General features: G+C 42.6%; 2 protein-coding genes across 5 annotated transcripts; both read right to left on the reverse strand.

Annotated features, from left to right (window-relative positions):
- Positions 1 to 2,893: 2,893 nt before the first annotated feature.
- On the reverse strand, positions 2,894 to 7,667 carry hlx1 (H2.0-like homeo box 1 (Drosophila)). 4 transcript variants are annotated; one of them, XM_068342615.1, is made up of 5 exons: positions 6,828 to 7,667; positions 6,211 to 6,393; positions 5,861 to 6,045; positions 4,425 to 4,773; positions 2,894 to 3,107 (listed from the first exon to the last, which is right to left on the reverse strand). In XM_068342615.1, exons 1-4 carry the CDS (start codon positions 7,294 to 7,296, stop codon positions 4,444 to 4,446), a joined length of 1,167 nt encoding a protein of 388 aa, XP_068198716.1. In that variant the 5' UTR covers positions 7,297 to 7,667; the 3' UTR covers positions 2,894 to 3,107; positions 4,425 to 4,443. The 4 variants fall into 4 exon arrangements, with proteins under 4 accessions (XP_068198716.1, XP_068198715.1, XP_068198717.1 ...); XM_068342614.1 differs by having other exon boundaries at positions 2,894 to 3,131; XM_068342613.1 differs by lacking the exon at positions 2,894 to 3,107 and having other exon boundaries at positions 3,875 to 4,773.
- Positions 7,668 to 12,140: 4,473 nt separating this feature from the next.
- Positions 12,141 to 18,013, reverse strand: slc35f6 (solute carrier family 35 member F6). The gene is made up of 7 exons (XM_068342422.1): positions 17,876 to 18,013; positions 15,899 to 15,971; positions 15,592 to 15,763; positions 15,131 to 15,352; positions 14,931 to 15,041; positions 13,083 to 14,843; positions 12,141 to 12,662 (listed from the first exon to the last, which is right to left on the reverse strand). Exons 1-6 carry the CDS (start codon positions 17,950 to 17,952, stop codon positions 14,356 to 14,358), a joined length of 1,143 nt encoding a protein of 380 aa, XP_068198523.1. The 5' UTR covers positions 17,953 to 18,013; the 3' UTR covers positions 12,141 to 12,662; positions 13,083 to 14,355.
- Between the last annotated feature and the right edge of the window lie 2,613 nt (positions 18,014 to 20,626).

Consider the following 20,626-nt stretch of genomic DNA (forward strand, 5'->3'; position numbering starts at 1 on the left):
ACGCGCGTCGGCCAACAGCTGAAACTTTAAAACTGGTCCTTTTATACCAAGATAAAACAAGCAGGATGTCTTTAGAAATACATGGAAAAACTGCAAAATCTAGAAGTATCTCTGCTCAGATGCTGCACATAAATACCCCTGTGAAGTTTCTGGGTATTTCCTTTTTTCTCTTTTTATCCTCTTGTCTTTTTTAATTCTGTACTTTTTTCGTAACAGAGATATAAAATCCTCTAAGCGATGACATCTGATGTACAGCAGCATCATATGAGCCTCAGAAATAGAATTACTGTGCGAATATAGCAGCAACACACACTCTGCTCCCATAGGGTAACATTAGAGGTCAAGTCGGAGCGCGTTTGATCCAGCTTTAAAGGAGCATTCCGTCTAAAAAAAAAAAGAAAAAGAAAGAAAACCCAGTCGTTCCTTTATTTATTTACATCTTTTAATCACTTTAACATCACATACATGCTTTTAATTTGGAGGATGAAAATACTTATATAGGAAAAAAGTATTTAAAGGAACATTTCTAGCTATAATTTCTGTAAAGGAATCGGAGGACTCTTCCTCCACCCTCATCATCATCACTGACGGCCTCATAATCATCTGTTTGATGGAGAAGGAGCAGATTCGCTGAAGTAAACCTTCGCTTTTATGCCGGTTGCTGATGCCAGCTGTAGTTTCCCTGAGTTATAGCCGAACATCAGTGCGCTCCTCCTCCTCCTCTTCCTCCTCCTCCTCTTCCTCGGGCCTCCTCTGATGCACGGCGACAGCAGAGGAGAAATCTCCCATCAGCCTATCAAACAACCTCACAGATAATACCTCAAAGCGGCAGAAACGTCACAGCTCTTAGTCGCATCAATCCCTCAAACCGCCTCTGAATTGGAGTAGGGGGGGGACCCCCCCCACCCCCACCCATGCCTCCCCAACTCACAGACATAATTTGTTTTACACAGTTACTTTTTCACGCCGTAAAATACTGGTGAAACCTGCAAAGGCGGGTTTTTGTTTTATGCGTTGCCTCGTCCCGGGGGTTGCCAAGAGGGACGTATGGGACGGCGTCTAATGGAAGGGGAACGTCTGACGTCTAAGAACCGGACCAGATGGACTTTCTCCTGTCCTGCTCATAAAAGTTCTGAGGACAGTTCACAAATCAGGGCCTCTCCGTATTTTTGCTAAGCATTGGGATTGTTATTGTTATTGTACATTTTGCAAATACTGGCCTAAATTTACGGCTCGTCGGCGACTCGACCCGCCCAGACATTTAATATGTGAGCGTTTAAACCGTTAATATGGGGGTTGATAAACTGCCCGGGGGTAGGGTGGTGGGTGGGTGGGGGTTTCCAGGCCTTCTATGCCGCCATTTTTTTTAAAAATTTGAATTAAAGGCGAAGATGAAGACGGCCTGTTGCCATCCACTTCATTAACTTTCACGAGGCTTCGCTTGGAGTTTGTGTCCTGTGCATGGAAAGGAAAACCCAACGCAGCAGGTATACCACACAGCCGGAGGAGAGATGGGATGCCCCCCCACCCCCCCCCCCCCACCCCCCCAACACCCCCCCCCAATCCCATGAAATGAAAAGTGAAATTCAAGATGCTAAGCTAAGACGGAAAAACTGCCTCTCTCTAGGGGTCGGTCCTCTTTCCGGAGAGGAGGAAAGCGGACCCTGGTTGTGGAGAGAGAGGCTTTGCGGTGGTCTAGGTTTTTGGGTCACTCACTATGATGTTGCTGCTAACATGACTACAGATACCAGAGGGCTTTGAGCTTCCTGGATGGGATGTAAAAGCGAGGGAGAGGAGCTTCGCGCGATGGAGAGAAGACGGGAGGACGTTTAGCTGGATGATGTGTGGAAAGTTCATCTCATCGCACTTTATTCCCATTCTGTGCTAGTTTTTAGGAGGATATTTTATTTCTCAACCCCCCCCCCTCCCTCCCCTTAAGATGTAGACATGCAAATAAATAATAATTTGATTCTGGGTTGAAACATTTTTTAGCTAAAAAAAAATAATAAAATAATGGAAATGTTGGGGGATAAATCATATTTTTGCAGCAGAATATCCAGTTTGTTCTTTTGTAAGCTTAAAGATGTCGACTGTGGAGAAACTTATAATGGTGATGTATTAATCTGGTGCTAAACAGAAGTTTTATGAGGTATTTTCAGGTTGAAAAATTGATTTGAATACTTTAAAATATGATTCCGTTTCTTTGTCTCTCCTGTTTTCCCCCCTTCTTCTTCTTTTTTTTTAACCATTAGGGACAAAATTGGGGGAAGTTGTCAAATTATCCTGCAAGAAATTGATTTAATAGTCAAATAGGAGGACTTTTAAAGATGCATTTGAGATCTAATTATTTCCCCTGTTTTATTTTCCGCTCCAGCTGAAAGAACTGGATTTAGCATCAAATTAGCACCTAATCTATTTTAAAGAGGCCTGAATGTGTTTTCTCACTTCAGAGCAACATGAAAAACTACTTTTAAACCTTTATAAGTCATTCGTAATATCGAGCTAACCGCCAGGAGGACTGGAACCCCTCCCAGGTAGAACTGGGGCGAGAGGTTTTCAGGATGGAGAACCCTCAGATCATTCACACCTCCCGTCAGATTAGAGCCACCAAATTAGATGAAGGTGAACATTCAACCCCCCCCCCCCCTCTCTCTCCAGCCCAGATGGGGTGACCCCAGTGGTGCCCTTCATTCTGTACTGGTAGATGATGAGCGACTGTGATTTCGTTGACCCCCGTCCGGCCCCCTCGCCCGCCTGGGGCGGCCTCCATTACCCCCCTCCCTGTGGTTACAGATGGATTGATAGTCATAAGAATTAACCTGAAACTTGGAGAAAGTGTTCCAGATTTATAGTCTCTTATATAATATAATTACTCTGACAGACACGGGGTGACTTAATAGAGGTTTAAATGGAGGGAGGGGGTCATTACATCATGGCAGTGAATGTCCTCAAACAGCTTTATGATGCTGCGCAGTTGGAGGCCGATGCAGGAATCACGCCGCTCTCTTTCAGGTCTTTGGGGTGAGGTCGGTTCTGGATGGACGTTTCTTCTTCTTCTTCTTCTTCTCCTCCTCCTAACGGCCCGATGCTCTCTGAGGTGCTGCTGGCTGCACAGGGAGTAGTGAGGGGCGCTATAAATGGAGGAGATGTTGATGCTATCTGTGTCTGGACACATAAAATATACTCATCCGGGTCGCCGCTGCTATCTGGAGTCAGTTAATGTATACAAACTATAAATTCCCCTCTTCCTCTCTCTCTCTCTCGCTCCCAGAACCTCGACGGTGCTGGAGACATTTACTCGACTGGGTTACATTAAGGCGCTCGCAGGAGGAGATGATGTATAAGTTTATAAGAGGGAGGGATGATCTGGTCCACTCAGCCATTTAAACTCTTTGTCTGCGGATCCAAATAAAGAAGAAGCTCAGTTTTCTACTCCTTTTAGTTCTCATTAGATTGATTCCAAATGTATTAGTGAGGTGATAGTGTTCATTATCACAGCCAGGCTGTTAGATTTTATTTTAATAGAATAAAAAACAACCCAGATTGCTCAATTTATTTATCTTTAAAAGTGGCCCACTTGCAGTTTCCTGTTTATAATAAAGCATTTTATTTATTTAGTTGCATATTTTAGAGCAAAAGACAATTTCTTCTTGCTGCTCAGACTTTTATCTATTTAATTAAATGCAAAAGCAAAAAAACAAAAAACAAAAACAATTTTAAATGTTGAATTAACATTAAATTTTATATTTTATTATGAACTTAATTTAAAATTAAACAGACAAAAAATATCTGACGCCTGATTTACCAGAAACTTCAACGGTTTAATAATAATAATAATAATAAAAATAATATTAATAATAATGATAATAATAATAATAATCTGATAGTAAGAAACATTTTATTTACAATATTTTCAGTGCAAATTATTAACAAAATATCACAATATATCCACAAAAAAAAGAATCCATGAACACGTGAGACGAGTGGTTCATAACCTATAATTAAAAATTCACAACCCCATATTTCCTCCAGATGAGGAGAAACATGATTCATGCCAAAAGCTCTTGAGAGGAAAACGACAGTAAAGGAAACACTGGAGGTGGCAGGAAGTCCCGTTTTATAAGCTGTGCTTTTATCATTTATTATAAGACGAGAACGAGGTGTGTGTGTGTTTGTGTGTGTGGGGGGGGGGGTCATAAAAGCCACGAATTGAGTGGGAACTGCGCTCCTCGTGTCCGGGGCTAAAACCGGAGGTCAGACCCGACGAATTAAGTCGCTCCGCGGCTTCCCAGGAATTAAACGGGGCCTGGAATCGGCCGCTGCGTAAAAAAAAAAAAAAAAGCCGCTCCGGGTGCCTTTAAACATCACTGCCGTTCTTCTGCCAAGATATTAAAAATACGCGCTGTTACAGTTCAGACACTCACGCTCCAGGCTGCTCTCGGATCAGATCAGTATCTGTGAGGGCGGTGTGTCCGGGGCCGAGGCCGGCGCCTGCGCGCTGCTGGCAGGCGCGCCTCCGCTCATGATCACGCTGGTTTTGTTGAGCTCAGAAACGTCCAAACGTCCGTCCGGGTTCTCCTCCGGAACCTCGTCCGACTCGCACTCGCTCCCGCCCTCCTCGCTCTCGCACTCGGACTCCGGCGGCTCCTTGGACTCCCTGCCTCCGGCCTCTGACGCGCTCTTCTCCGGCTGCTCCTTCTCCTTGTCCTTCTGAGCCTGGGCCTCCTTGGAGTGTCTCCACTTCATGCGTCTGTTCTGGAACCAGACTTTCACCTGGAAATAAACACGCAGCCACTGTTTATTACACGCATTCTGTGCGTCATTCACGTCAACCGCAGACTTTTACGCATTTAATCTCCTGCGTTTTTTCCTTAAATATTCAGATAAAATATAAGAGTGATAATAAATTATTTGTGAACATATGTAATATGATATAAATCATATTATTTTATATATTTGTTATGCACAAAAACACATTTTATATCTAATTCTTCTTTCTTGTAAAAGAAGAAAAACAGACGCTCGACCCAAAACATCAGCATACAAAAATAAAAAAATCAAATACTGTTTAAAGTTTATAAAACATGACAGAACTGTGAAAGTAGCCATAAAATATTCCATCTGCAGTGACACTTGAAGGTTGGCTGATGCAATGCTAAGTGTGATGAAATGCCATCAAGAGGAGTGAGTGTTGCTCAAGTTTGGTGGGACTTGTCACTCAATGGGGCGCCTCAGGTTGCACCAAAGTCATGATGCTGCTGGCAAGTGTAGTTAGAGGTCTGGATCTGCAGCCAGTTGTTCAGAATTCACTGTAAATGTGTTTTCTTTGAGTGTGAGGAGGGAACCCAGGATGAAAACACACTGGTGTGTTTTATTAGTTGATGTAACACGGATAAAGGTGCCATTTTTTTCTCTTTAACGTTGCAAAATAAGGGTTTTTAAACACGATCTCCTTAATTCTAAGAGACTGATGCACAACTGATGGAAATTCAGGCATATTTCAGGAGTTGGTGTGTGTTTGGAGCCAAATAACAATCCTGATCCAACCAGATTTCAAATGTTTGGCTGCTGCAAATCCTGAATCATTGAATCATTGATTGATTGAATTAAATGGGACTGCAGAGCCTCAAAGGAGGCGTGCAGAACTATCGGAAAACATCGTAAAGACATCACATCGATGTGTGCATTAAAACAGGATCTAATTCCTAATATTAGAAGTGTGAAGGAATTAAGTGTGAAGGAATTTAAAGAAAAATGTTTTGCATGAGGAACATCCTCGTCCAGCCTCTCTGGAATTTTTTTGAAAATGCACCATAAATGACGTGAAGGAGACCTTCATCCCTCCGGATCTACGTCTCACCTGAGCGTCCGTCAGCCCGAGCATGGCAGCCAGCTGCTTCCTGTCCGGCTTGGTGACATATTTCTGGATCTCGAATCTCTTCTCCAGACCTTTCCTCTGCAGGTTTGAGAACACCGCCCTCGACCACGAGCGTTTCCTCTTGTACGTCTGCGGCATGGTGTCTTTGGTGAGCACGGCGTAAGGGCCTGGAAGACACGAAGGGGAGGTGAGGTTTTTAGAAGCCAAAAATGAAGAAAAAAAAAGAAGAACAGAAAGCATGGAGGAGCACATTTTCACTGCAGGTGCCTCCAGATGGACCCCCCCCCCCCTGCAGCTTCCTGTCTGCTGCAGGGCCTAAACATGGTGGCTACCTGGGAAGGTGTCCTGAAACTGATGCTGGCCTGATTGCCTGCTGCTGCTGCTGCTGCCTAGTGAACTCATCATGGAGGGCGCGTCGCTCATCCCGGGGTCTATGGAGAAGTACTGGCTGGCCGCAGGCTGAACGGGGATATGGATCCCTGACTGACGGTTCGAGCTAACGATGGACGTGAGATCTGTTACAGAGCGAGAGATGAGTTATCGCAGTGACACAACCTCAGGAGGAGGAGAAGGGGGGACATAAATGGTCTGGTATTTAGAAACATCAACCAGCCTGTGCCTGGAAAGCGTCCTCCAGCTGATCCTGACCCCTGACCTCTCTGGTTTGGGGGGCAAAAGCTTTAAGGAGTCCCCACAGGGCTCCTTAAAGTGCATATTAAGAGGCTATTTGCGTTCTCACTGCTCTATAAATAAGTTTCTGAGTGTTATAAACTGACTTTTCACATGAGAGATGTGCGGTTTTAATTTGTTGTTTCAAGCTGGGACATTCTTACTTGATTATAGCATTTAAAAATAACTCCAAGGCCGTAAAAACACACTCCTTTTATTTGTATTCTTCGCTTAGAAGCGTCACTGGTCTTTTTTGGGGTAATAAAATATCTCCTCTCACCTCTTAGTGACGACTTTTCTCTGCCTTTTGGATCAAAATCTGTCGACAATATCCGATCAATTCCGAATTTGAGGTCTTTGCTTGAAGGCGGAGGAGCTTGTTGGGAGTTGAACGCAGTCCTGGAGACTGATGTCAGCTGTAGTCCGTGTCTGTGGTAGGGGGACGCCGGGCTCACCCTGGCGCCGTACACCGAGGGCTCCGCCGCCACGGGAGCGGGGCGCAGCGGCGAGGAGCCGGAGTGGCCCTGCTGCGCGCGGTGGTGGTGCTGCTGGTGGTGATGGTGGGGGGGTCCCATATGCACCATGAGGGCCGACGAACCCTGGATGTTCTCCGCATCTCCAGCTTGCAAAATGTCTGCGATGCAAAACGAAGGTTTCTTCATCGAATCCACAGCGAAGCCCCCCGCGCAGTACGCGGACCAGAGGCTAAAATTGGATGCGTAAAACGGGTTGAGCCCGGCCGTATACATCCCGATCACCTCGAATGCGTCTTAGTGCGTGTCAGAAGAAGGCATCAACGGACAGGGCATGTAGGAAAAAAAAAAAAAAAAAAAGGGAGAGTGAGCGCGTTTTTACGGGGGATAGATGACCGTCCGCTGCGCGCCAGTGCCAAAAACTCTCTCCCGACTCTGAAATACAAACCCTACAGTTCCACTGTGAAGTTCCTCCGCTGACACTGATTGGTTGCTTCAAGAACCAATGGCTGTTGCGCTTTGGCTCATATCACGCCCTTGTAAGCGAGGACGATGTGTAACACACATGATCGGGACACTTGGACCAATTTTGAGCCGGAGATGATGGATTGATCACTTAAAGAGAACCTCCGCCCATCAGCGCGCACAGAAAAAAAAAACATTATCTCCACTGACACCCGCCTTCATTTTGGTGTGTATTATTTTTTTTAATTTTATTTTGGGATGTAAATAAATTAAATCTCACACGCACCAGACTACAAACCACTTCGAGGAAAGTTTTGGAACAGTTTACTGCTTTTTGGAAAGAAACCGAAGAAACGAGGAACAGGTTGTAAAAAAAAACAAACAAATAACATATTTAATGATTAAACGTGAGGGGGGGGGGGAACGCGCAATCACAAAAGCCCGGAGGGGGGGGGGTCTATTAAGCTGCAGCTCATCCTGTTTTTGATGGGCTGTGATTCGCGTTAAATGAGCGGATATTCCTGCTAGATTTACCCCCGAAATAGAAGCTATTTTAGTATTTTTAGGATACAGAAGAAATCCTTATTTCTTCCGGAGAGGAGGAGGGGGGGTATTTTATAATGACTGTTAGAACTTCCCTTTTTCAATATTTGTGCTACTTTATCTCGACCTGCAAGTCGCACGGTGACGCAAATCCGTCCCCGCGCTCATAATAAACAGAGGAAACCTATTCCCCTCCGAAACGAAAACACAATTAACTTCAGAGACTTCATCCCCCCCCCCGCCCTCCCGTGGGGGGGAGCCCGGGACGACGACGTTTAGGAATGGAGAAAACTTATTTTCCATGCAGGGAAATTAGTTTTGATAGATTCTGGAGGAATATTTTAAATTCCCGAAAAAGAGCGTTTCTTTTTTTAAAATTTTTTATTTATTCATTTATTTTATCGGTTTCTATTATTTAAAAAAAAAGCCGGTGTTAGTTCATTTTAACTTTGATTTTAAACTTCTCCTCGCCTTCACACTGATCGGACACCTCCCCCCCCCTCTCTCCTGCTCCGTCTCCTCCTGTTTCTCCTGCATCTGCAGGAACAATGGCTTCAGAGGCCGCGTTCATTTGGTCTCGATGCGGGCGGATGGGCCGTGACCCTGACTGCCTCCTATCATGCTGTTTTCGAGTGACACTTTTCCGGGTTAAATTTAGAAATGAGATTTTCACGTTTTGCCCTCCGTCATGCAGTCAAAACAATCCAGGGAAGAGGATGCAGCAGCCGCAGCACGCCTGGAGTTATTTCAGGTGCTGATGGGCTCTTCAGTGGGAAGAGAGCCTCGGTGCGTAAAGCGGACTTTACGCACCGACGAGCCGGGGGTGGGAGGTTTGTTTGTTTGTAAAAACGAATACAAGGGAAATTATTGCTTTTCTTTAATGTAGAAATTGGCGTCATTAAAAGAGATTTTTTTTTTTTTAAAAGGGGTGCATGGACTGAGAATTAAATATTTATTACGCATTTAGTACCTTTCAAAAACAAGAACCGGTGATGGTGCACAGCTCACATCTATTTCAGCTTACAGTTATGACAAAAAAATAAATACAATTTTTTTTTGAGTGGACTAAAAATCGATGATGTTTTTAGATTGTAAGCTCCTAAACTGTGGAACAAACTAAAACACAGGTCTGAAAATCACTCCTATAAATCAGTCTCTGGCTGTTTTTTTATTTTATCTTCTTTAGAATATTACCTGATTCTAGTCTTTTAACTTTAACCCCCTCCCCATGCTGTTAATGTTTTTTTATTTAATTCATTTCAAGCCTTTAAAGATATTATTATTACAGTTAAACAAACCGGCAGCAGTTCTCTGAGTCAAAGAAGCAACTTGTTTTCCCCTCCTTTAATGCGTCCCGGGCTGCTGAAAGCCTCTTAAGGCCGGCCTGTCAGTGTGTCCCAGTCTGCCAGACGTCAAACCAGCAGCCTGCACCAGTAACGTGACTCTGACGTCACATCCAGCGGTGGTTGGTTGGTGCTCGATAACCTTCAGCAAACAACGTCTGAATTATTGGCAGAAAGGTTGGAAAAATGATCAGAAATAGTGTCACAGGGATGGAACGTGGAGAAAGCTTGTTCATTCTCTCACTGAGAGTGGAGAACACACACACACACACACACACACACACACACACACACACACACACACACACACACACACACACACACACACACACACAGTTGACTTTGGACTGCAGTTTGGACACTTGACACTCGTTCAGGGCGTCAGGCAGTAAACTGTGCACATCAGAATTCGTGCCATCGACTGCAGACAGAAATCCTGCAACCAGAAAGTGTCAAACATTCATGCAGAGGTCCGGGTCTGAAACCTGGTCCGTGCACAAATCACCCGGAACAAATGAAATATGACTTTTTCAGCCAGAGCTGTGCTGGATACTATTTTCACCTGTTTTCTCATTTCCAACGCCCGTCGTCTGTGGAGCTGTGTAAATGATGGCAGGTAGGATTACTGCCATTTCAGCGAGGCCCAGGTCCACGTTCAACACCAGAACCTTCACCAAGTCTGAGTCTAGCTGCTTCTGATGAAGATGAAGTTCAGCTGATGCTTCATAATCCGTCAGCGGACGTTTATTTGACCTCTGTGACTCTTCAGCTCCAAAGTTTAAATAAAAACATGAGAAGTTTATGAATGGCAATGAAAGGAGGAGAAATATTTCATCACATCCATATTTTCCAGCTCAACAGTGAAAAAGTTTTATTGAAGTTGTTAAATTTTGAGCACATCAGTAACAAAAAATGTTTTGCAGACAACTTGAGAACCAGAAAACTTAACTTTTTTCCCCCCTGACCTCTGAGGTTCATGCTGTGACCTCTTAGACTGACCTCTTAGACTTTCAGTGCTGCAGATGAAACTTCCGTGCATTTAAATGCACGACTGCATGAAAACTTTTACCTGCAAGAGAAGAATTACACACCCAGAATCCAGTTCTTATTCAAACCGCGCCATAGTTGAGAGCATTTTTGTTCTGATTGTTATTTCCCCTCCTGTTTAAAGCTGATAAAAACGACCGATCAGATATAACCACCCCAGCAGAGGCCTCAGCTCTGCTCACCCAGCAGCTCAAACAAAGCCGAGCCGCCGGCCTGGAGCTGAAAGCATCTGGCGGAGACTGCTGCTGGGGTCTGATTGCCCGCTGAGTGTTTTCCAGGAAACCTTATCAACCAGAGGAGGAAAACCGAACAAGCACCTCGGACCGTGAGCCCGCCTGGATCAGAAGCAGTAGAACCAAACGATTTCCATTATTACTCTGAGAATTATTGTTGCCCCCCCCCCCCACCACCACCTCCTCCTCCTCCTCCTCGGTGAGACTCCAGCTCCAGGCCAAGATGACTATTTCTGGCAATGTTTGCCTCAGGAAGGAACTTTCGCAGATTTAATGGGACCTGGGCCATTGTACACAGCCTTCTGTATGGCACGGTGCCATCGCTCCAACAGAGGAGGGGGGGGGACTGATGTGTGAAGTCAATCCAAAACAACACTGCCTTGTTTATGGGATCCTGGATGCAGCCAGTAGCTTTCAGATGCTGAACCTTCTCTCTGATTGGACCTGGAATCTGAATTTTACGTATTTTATGAACCTGTTGCAAAATTAAATCAAATTATTTGATCAAATTATTTTTCCTATACATTAAAAATGTAAAAATAGATCATTATTATCCTGATAGATCTTAATGCAGGATCTTGTTTTAGTACTGAATGCACTGTTATAATGGAACCATATTATAAGCATGTTTAATCTAACAAGGATTATTTTATAGATTTTAAGTCAAGATAAAAATTGTTTATATGACTGTAGAGTTTTTTTTTTTAAAAGAAAGTTTTATTACCATTTTAAAAGATTACAGTATTACATTAAAATACACCAGAGTGTGTAATGGGACACTTTGTGTAAAAGAAGAAAAATATGATTAAAAAATGTAAATATTTTTTAAAATTCTGTCTTAAATTGAACAAATTATAACAAACACACTCCAAATTTAGCTTCACTAAAAAGGAAAGTCAAACTATCAGTTAAAGTAAAAATAAGTACTTTGTTGCAAAATATAAATTAATATAATTAGATAAAAGTTTGTCGATTTAATGCTTATATTTATTTATACTTGATAATTGTGGAATCTAGAGATGAATCTGATTGGCTGCTTGTCTTTGCACACTACTCATCTCTAAATAGGTCTTTTTAAAAATTTGAATAGAAATAAAAAAGTCGATATGAGGGACCGAGGGAGGAAAATATTTCCATTTGTGGTCTTCGGGCTTCTGCAGACGGTTTAAAACATTAAGTGGTCATTAACCGGACACTGGAGTGCCAGACTAATCACACTCACCCCGGCCTGCCCCCAGCTGTAAACAGCCTAAAGGGGCTGCTTTAATGGAAGCTTTTAAATATGATGGTGACTCTATCTGCGCGCAGAGCCACGTGTTTACATTACAACAGATTAAAGCCGCCTCTTGTGCGGCAGGTTCGGGGCCCCTCCGCAGCTCCATGCGCGTAAATGCGCGCTTGAATCCCACGCTGGAAGCCGAATGCTGCAGGGGGGGGGGGACTAATGGAAACGCAAAAGGTCATAATAACAAACCATTAGGCCGGCCGCTGTTTTCTCCTGCAGGGTGGCGAGTTGGCATCCGAGGAGCGCAGAGCTGCTCAAAACCAAGTCATCCAGAAGAGGGGTTGGGTTGGAAACGTCATTTTTAATTAAGGGAAACATCCAGCATCAGCTCGGGCTAACCGGTTCGGTCATGGAGACGGAGAAGTGAGCGGCTGGATCATCAATTTAATGTGTTTAAGGGAGAAACTGCAATAAAAGCATTGGTTTTACTTTGAAAACCTGCATCAACATGCTTTTATTTCGAAGTAATCAGCACAGCTGTAGGACTTTTAATGACTTTGAATATTTCTGGCCATCCATCCATCCATCCATCCATCCATGGGGGAGGACCGGTCACTTCGGGACACTCTTGTTTGCTACCGGACATGTTTTCCGTCTGGCTCCCAGGAGCCTCTTCTGCTCCTCGGGTTTGTTTTGATTTGATTTTTCACGTCACGATCCACGGATTCCGGATCAGCCCAGCTGCTCCACGATCACGTCTCCCCCAAACTAAACGTGCTTCACCATCTGTAGAAAAATTGTTTGTAAAAGTGTCCCGAATTAATCAAGTTTCTATCCGATTTTGGTGCGCATCCTTACGTTGCCATGACGACAGCATATGTATATTTGTTATATAATTTCTAATCCCGCTTCACACCCGTAATGTTACTGCAGAGAACATAATTGATGTTTCCTCAGGACAGCAGCCAATCAGGAACTGGGCTGTATTTATATTAGAACACCGCCACCTAGCGGTCAGATTGTTTTACTGCCGTGACAAACGGACGTTAAATAGAGCTAAATAAAGACATAAATATCGACCTTAAATCAATACACTGCTACGATTAGTAAGAAATCAATGTGTGCTTCCTCAGTTAACACATTTCCCTCCCTCCCGCTTCTGTTCCTGGACGGGGGTCGTGTGTGCACGTCTCTGGGGATGCCTACGTTTAACCTTTGACCTCCGGTGAAGCCTGAGGCCGGTCTTCAGGGAGGATGTTGGGTTTAATCAGGAAGTCAGGGCAGGTGTCAGCTGCTGGTGTCGGGATCGGTGACACTGGACCCTTCACTGGTTGTTCAGAGATACCAGAACTGTTTTTGACAGAGAAATAACTTCATTTATCAGGCCACACCTTCTGCTTTTATTCTGTGAGATGAATTAAACAGAAATTTGTGTGACAGTTGCTTTGTAGGATTAATTTACAGAATAATACAGAATACTGTAATACAGCATGACAAAAAAAAAGACAGTGATGGCATTTTAAAATGTATTAATGTAAAAAAAAATCTTACATCTATTGATTCTGTGTCAACACAGGTTGGAGTAAATCTCTTTACATTGTTCAACAGGTGTGATTTAGTGACAGTTCCCTTTTCTTTTCTAACATGCTCCCCAAAAACCCTAAACTATTAAACAGATTTATAACGAGTGCAAATCTCAGTTTCGTCGATGGGTGTCCATCTGTGCAAGAATCAGAAAAAAAAAAAGAAGTACCGTCTATCAACAGTTTTTGCAATCAGCTTGATCCGGTTAATCAATGAGAGAATTACTGTCGTCACCATCGATTCCAAATAGTTTGGCGCAAACATGAGATCCAAATCTTAAAACAGACAATAAACGTGACCGTTCTATCGGTCATATTACCAGAAACGGCACATCGAGACAAAAGCTTTTGACGGCAGAATCAATGCGCCTCAAAATGTAAACGCAAGCAACATGAAGAAACAAGTTATGAGATGTAGTTTAAAAAGTTCCCATAAAACACAAGTAAAATAGATTTTTGTCCAGCTTTTAAAATTTTAAAATGCAACAATGATCTATTCTATTTAAGAATCTGCATAGAATTGAAAGCAACATGATCATTTTAAATTTGTGTGTCAGTAATTTCAATAAACATGTGCTTTTACTGTTTTCCTCTTCTGAGTCCTTTCAAAATAAGAGTCAGGGATAGTTTTTTTTTTATCACTCTCAGAGAGAAAAAAACTAAACTATAAGTTCATCATAATCCCTTTAAAAAAAACAAAAAAAAACCCCCAGCTGCTTCCTGTAAGGAACGTGACAGTTTAGGAATGATTCCTTTCCGGGATCTTATTCCTTGTCTCTAGTGTGTGAGGTCCTTAAAATCAGGCACGAATTAAGAATAATTAAAAGAGACTGGCAACAAACGTAAAAAGGGTGCGTTGTCATGGAGACGGTCCCAGGACTCCCCTCTGTTCAGCTTTAGCTCTGGTCGTCCGTCTGCACCCGGCCGTCACCCAGAAGTCTCTCCCTCTCCTCGGGGCTGTGCTCCTCCTCCCTCTCCACCAGAGCGGCGCAGCAGGGTATCCTGGCCAGCAGGGGGCGGTGCAGCCCGTTGTAGAGCACCGCCCCGGTCAGCAAGACGAGGAAGCCCAGAACCTGCAGGCCGTGGAAGTCCTCCCATCCCAGCGCCAGGCTGACCACCCAGATGACCAGCGTGCGCAGGCTGTCCAGGACCATGCGGGTGGTGGCGCTGATCTCCTTGGTGACGCTGATCCCGGCAAAGTTGAAGAAGGCGATGCTGGCGACGGTGCCCAGCAGAGCCACCACGATCAGAGGCTGGTGGCCCATCTGACAGAAGGCTTCCAGCACGTCTTCTAGGACCTGGCGGGGGTTGTCGCTGAAGTCGCCGACGGGGATGAAGTACATCGGGATGAGGAGCAGCGACAGAACGACGAAGCCGAACAAACCTGGAAAGAGCAGAAGTGGATTTGAAGCAGCCTTTATGTGGATGTGGTGAAATAGCTGACAACGCATCGAGGGAAACGGCGCCGTACCTTCAGTACCAACAGCCCGTAGAGGATGCACGTCGTGTTTGTAGATAAACTTCTCCTCCAGGACCATCTGCACCGACCCGATGATCTGCGCCATGATGATCAGCAGGTCTCCTGCAGGACGAAGCAGAACAGCGGCGTTCAGTTCACCGCTTTCACCCCCCGAGGAGTTACTGCGAGAAAGAAATAAAACGCTACCCGACCTGTGATGACTTCGCTGAGTTTATGCTTCTTGTCCTCGTTGCTGTTCTTGCTGAAGAAGTCGGCGAGGCCCACGATCACCAAGCCCAGCGTGGTGACCAGGATGCCGATCCACTGGCTGACGATCAGGCGACGGCCCAGGAACGCCACCGAGAGCAGACCGGTGAAGATGATGATGGCCCCGCGCAGCATCTGGAAGCTGGAGGCGCTGGTCATATTGAGAGCTGGAAAACAGAGAATTTCATTACATTTCTACACTTTTCAGAGATACTTAAAGGCTGCATGAGAAGAAAAAACACATCCGACTCTTTTTTGTCTTTAAACAGGAGTTAATCTCTTCATCCCGGTGGCAATGAGGTGAACGAACTCATTGAATGTGGCCTTTAAGGGGCAGAATTGACCTCAACTTTCAAACACCGCAGATACTTACTTGCTTTTTCTGATGAGGTCAAAGGTCACTTACCAACATACATGAGGGAGGTGGCCAACATGTCACACATGGCAGGCGGAAAGAAGATGACGGGGTTGAAGCTCCGGCCGGGGTTCACGCTCGGCTCCGGCCTCCGTCGGTCGTGGCAAAGTAGGATGTAGAAGGCAGCAAGGCAGCTCAGCTCACCCAGAAACATCCCCACGGCCTGGAGGGGGGGCAGGTCAGGTTAATCCAAGTTTATTAAAAGATTACTGAGCTAAAATCTGATAAATTTAGATCTAGAAGTAGCTGATGGAAGGAAACAACACGAAGTCCCGCCGCTAGCGGTTTAAAAGCTCACCTGTACAAACGGGTGAGAGAAGGAACGCTCCTTGTGGTCATGGCAACCCTCCGCTGATAACTTGTCAGCCCATCTGTCAGAGAATAAGAGGTTAGGGGCATTTAATGAATAATAAACAAAGTGAACAACAAAATGAGAATTTGAAACACTAAGATTAGATAATCTGAAATTATTTTGATATTAAAATCAATATTTTGATCATTTTTTAAAGCTAAACCTTCATCAAACACACATTTCTTAATAAAAAGGAACAAGTCTTAGTTTTATTTTGACCACACCTCATTCTTTTCCACTTGTTGTCAACGGAGTCAAGACGTAGCTCGTGTGCTCTCGTGACATTTCATTTCATTACCATAATTTATGTAACTTCTATGTAGTTAATTATGCACAGGAAGAGTATGCATGTCTGTTGGTTGATAATTCCCCCCCCCATAATTTAGAAAGATTTGTGACTTAAAATGATGTTAGTTATTTTAAATAGGGAACATTCATTTGAGACATGAATACTTTCGAGCTCAGTCACGGAATAGATTAAACTTGCATCTCAAGGTACGACTGTACTGTATTTATTCATTCTACAAGTAACTCAGGGGAAAAGGGATTACTGGCTAATAAAAGAATTTAAATAATTCGACTCTACTGATCACAAATCTGCTTTGGATCAACAATTTTCATCCCTAAAATGGGGATTTGGAGCCAGTCAGACCTGCTTCACATTATGGGATTGTATTTTAAAGGTGTGGAGGAACAGAGGCCTCTATAGTCACATGATTTTATGGAGGCGTGTGTGAAGAAGTCAGTGGGTACTACAGTCAGCACTGTCATTTAATCAGACATTGATGGATGGGCATGTGACCCAGTCATGTGAATGTGGTTGTGAAAGATGATGACGCAGCACTTCAGCAATGCAAAACATGTCGGCTCATGAATACGAGAATGAAACTAAAGCTCTGCCGGTTGATTGAATCAAAGCTGCCATGTTTTCCCTTCTTGGCTGCAACTGGTGTCAGATGTTATAATCAAGGCGTCGCTGCAGAGAAACTTGATCTGTTAGTTGCTCTTCACAACGCTCAGCTCACAAAACCCACAACAGGATGTAGAGAGAAGTGTGTCTGGTAGTAAAGAGCTGACATCACAGATTATTGGAGAAGTACAAAAAAGATGACTCTTCTTCTTGTGATAATAAAAGACATATGACATCAGATAGAGAAAAAAAACCAACCTAAAATAAATGATCTTAACCTTAATTCTAAAATGTTTAGACTCTCCCAGTTTTCTAAATATTCTTTTATTTTTGGATAATCTGATTGCACAAAAAAACAAGCCATTTAAAGACACTTTAGGGCAATTGTTTCACATCAAAAACCACCATCTGTTGTTTTAAAGTCCACATGATGAGCAGCCTTAAAATAAACTGTTTGATTTTTAATTAAAAGTCCTAAAAATAAAACTAAACTCAAAATACTGCTTCCTATTATTCTAACGGGACGTCCCATTCATACAACTTTCCAAGAAAACTTAGCTCGTTAGCTTTCGTCACAATTCCTGTTTACTCTATTGAGATAACTCTAGCCTTTGACTTTTGAATTTAACTGTCTAAATATTTCTTTACTTACCAAAATACCTCCTAAAAGAAGTTTATTCTTGTAAATAAGATTAAACTATTATTAAATTAGCTTTGAGACGAGCAGGAAACCTAGCTTCCCATCACACTAGCTGGATAAGGATGCTAGTCGGGAAGCTAACATTAGCTTGTTATGTAGCTAAATAGTGTCATTAGCTAGCAGTTGGAGTAGCTTACAGTTTAGTTATTGTCAATATTTTACAAAAAAAATCCCCAAAAGTCACTCAGCTCGTTAAATAAACCCAATATTTAGCGAAGAAGTAAAACGTTCAGCTGACCCAGATTTATTTGCGCAAAGAGCAGCTGTCATTCACCCATCTTACTCGTAAAAAACATAAAATCCGGATACTCACTTCGCTGCTAACGTGTTGATGGAGCCGGTGATGAGCATCAGCCCCGCCAGGAACAGCTGATATCTCGTCCAATTCATTCTTGTACGTGTGGAGGGGAGACCGGCCGAGAGCAGACCACCGCCGCCGACCCAGCGCTCTTATTTACGCTCTCGTTTTCTCCGCCTTGAACACCACATGACAGCTCCGGTCAGCGACACGTGCTGCGTTCAAGACAATCAGAAATGATAGGATTAGTCAATCTGAAAGGAGAGATAAACATACATGTACTTAATCAACACGTCATTAAAACATCAAACACAGGAAATGTAATTGATTGTGCTGTATTTAAGGTTTTCACTCACATTTTTTTATTGCTGTACTTCCTATATTGACAGATATTTGTTATATATGATAATGTAAAATGAAATGTTATGAAGTTAAAAAAGCACATGAAGTATGAGGATGAAACATTAAACCAATACTTTACAATTAATGTGATTTTAATCACACATTTCCACAGAGTGCATTTTTAGCAAAATAAAGTATATTCCTGAGCGTGAAATTAGTAAGGTTGTTTTGTTAATTTTGCACTTTTTAAAAAAAACATGAGGTAGAACAGTAGTGCAGCGAAATCTAAACTAAGACCTTTGTGTTCTTTTGTTTTTGCTAACTTTCATTAAAACAGTGATTGATTGCAGAGTTGTCATGGAAATGTAGTGAGGTATTGAATGTAGATTTATTCAAATCTAAACTGAGTTCTTCACATTATTATGTGGAAATTGGATGTGTTTAAGCGCTATATAAATGAACATTGATTGATTGATTGATTGATTGATAAATGATCTGGCATATCTTATCTGCATACACACAATCAAAAGAAATGATGGGCCTCATCAAGGACAACAAAGCCCGACTTTCGGGTGGGTCATTAAAGGCAGCATGACATGATAAACTAACAGACAGGGGTCAGAGATCAGGTTGTTTTTTAGGGGGTTTATTACTCCACAATTAACTTTCTGCTGCATTCTCAATGACAATATTAGCTTTTTAAAGCATAAAGTCAAAGAATAAAAAAAAAAAATCCTTGGTTGACTGACAGCAGATACTTATCCATGAGTTTACGTCACATCACGTGACAATATGGATCCATTAAAACACTTGAGTAAAGACATTTTCACTCTGTGTTTGTGTAGCAGCTCCAAATGTTATGACAGGATTGTGTTTAGCATCATTCCCAGTGGACATATTTATATATAAAGTGACTTTAATCATATTCAAGTGTAAACCTGTTGCTGCAATAATCTTTATGACTGGTATGGAAAACAGAAATATCTATTACATCATCTGACCTTATCATGCTTTTAAACACTGCAGGTGTTTATTTTTGTCACTACTACCAATCCAGGTCACTTAAATAACATTGTCCCTGATTAAAACCAGGAAAAAGAATATACAATATAAAGAATATTAAGAATATATTAAGAATATGTATGTTATGTTTCAAGTAGTTACCCTTTACTTAAAAAATATGCAACAAATGAGGGAATATGCAACACAAATCTTTACAAAAACGAATATTTCAATTGTATAGCGTGTTTATTTCTAGAGAAAATAAAATCCGACTCTGACAAGGACTGACATTAACGTACATGAACAACAGGGGGCGTTAAAGACCATAAAGAATGTGAAATTCAACATGGGACCGCAGTTATGTATAATAGTAGAGAAATGTACAGTGTTCTCTCTCCTGATGCCTCAAAGTTTATTTCCTGTATACTGTACTGCAGAGAACCCATGGTAATAATAAAACTGGTGATGGTTATCTAACTATAGATCCTTTTAACAAGTTATGGCGGAACCTTTTTGTGACGATGTCCATGACATTTAAAAAGCTTTTCATTGTGAAGAATCTGGGAAACAATCTCCTAGCTCTTGGTCTTCTGGGATTATAGTCTGTTTTTTCACTCCGTGCCATTTTCCAAGAAGTTCTAGTTGTCCTGTGATTTAAGGTCTCCATCGGATGTGGCTTGTTTTCAGTTCAAGTCCTCACAGACGTCATTTGACATTTAATCCAAGTTGCTTTCGATGGATTGGCGGGCTGTGGAGTCGATACTGTTGCCTGGAGAAACCTCTTCAAATGAAGTTATAGTGGTCTGAAACGACACTGGTCTGTGGTCCTGCTCCTTTGATTTCCATTGTTGACCTTTAAACTCATGGTTCCCATGGCTGATGGATAGGCAAATATTCCTGTAAGCGCTGTGTTGTTTGTCTACTTGATAAGTGTGTTTGAATATTTGCAACTACCCCCACAATCTGTGCTACAAAGGCACTTGCACCAAATTCCATCCAGTATGTTGGATATACTGGTACTGTACAGGTATTTTACTTTTATTACAGTATGAATGACAGCACCCCCTGCTGGAAACAGGAAGTATGCCTTGATTTTAAAGTTTGGGAAAAAAATTAGGGAAAAAGCCATTTGTGTAAAAGAGTAAATGTAAAACATTTAGTTCCAACAATCTTACCCTTTATTTTTCCACTTGGATTTAACATTCTTTGGATTTAAAGTTCATTGTAAATACTATGATTGAACCAGAACTGGGAAAAAACATGTGACACAGAAATGTATTCGCCAAGGATATCACAAGAATGTCCTGAGAATAATTCAAAGTACTGCAAAAATATTTGCCAAACTTCATCTATACCCATACTGCAGTTCTTTAAGTGCAGTATGGGTATAGATGAGAGTCTCAGCATCTGTGGCCACCATAA

Source organism: Antennarius striatus, chromosome 19 (genome assembly GCF_040054535.1).
Source record: "Antennarius striatus isolate MH-2024 chromosome 19, ASM4005453v1, whole genome shotgun sequence".
Classification (NCBI taxonomy): domain Eukaryota; kingdom Metazoa; phylum Chordata; class Actinopteri; order Lophiiformes; family Antennariidae; genus Antennarius; species Antennarius striatus.

Coding starts and splice junctions, on each gene's coding strand:
- slc35f6 (XM_068342422.1), bottom strand. CDS start 17,952: ATGAATTGGACGAGATATCAGCTGTTCCTGGCGGGGCTGATGCTCATC. Junction 15,972..17,875: donor ATCAACACGTTAGCAGCGAA/GTGAGTATCCGG, acceptor ATTCTCTGACAG/ATGGGCTGACAAGTTATCAG. Junction 15,353..15,591: donor CACCTCCCTCATGTATGTTG/GTAAGTGACCTT, acceptor TCTGTTTTCCAG/CTCTCAATATGACCAGCGCC.
- hlx1 (XM_068342615.1), bottom strand. CDS start 7,296: ATGTATACGGCCGGGCTCAACCCGTTTTACGCATCCAATTTTAGCCTC. Junction 6,394..6,827: donor AGAAAAGTCGTCACTAAGAG/GTGAGAGGAGAT, acceptor GCTCTGTAACAG/ATCTCACGTCCATCGTTAGC. Junction 4,774..5,860: donor TCGGGCTGACGGACGCTCAG/GTGAGACGTAGA, acceptor GTTTATTTCCAG/GTGAAAGTCTGGTTCCAGAA.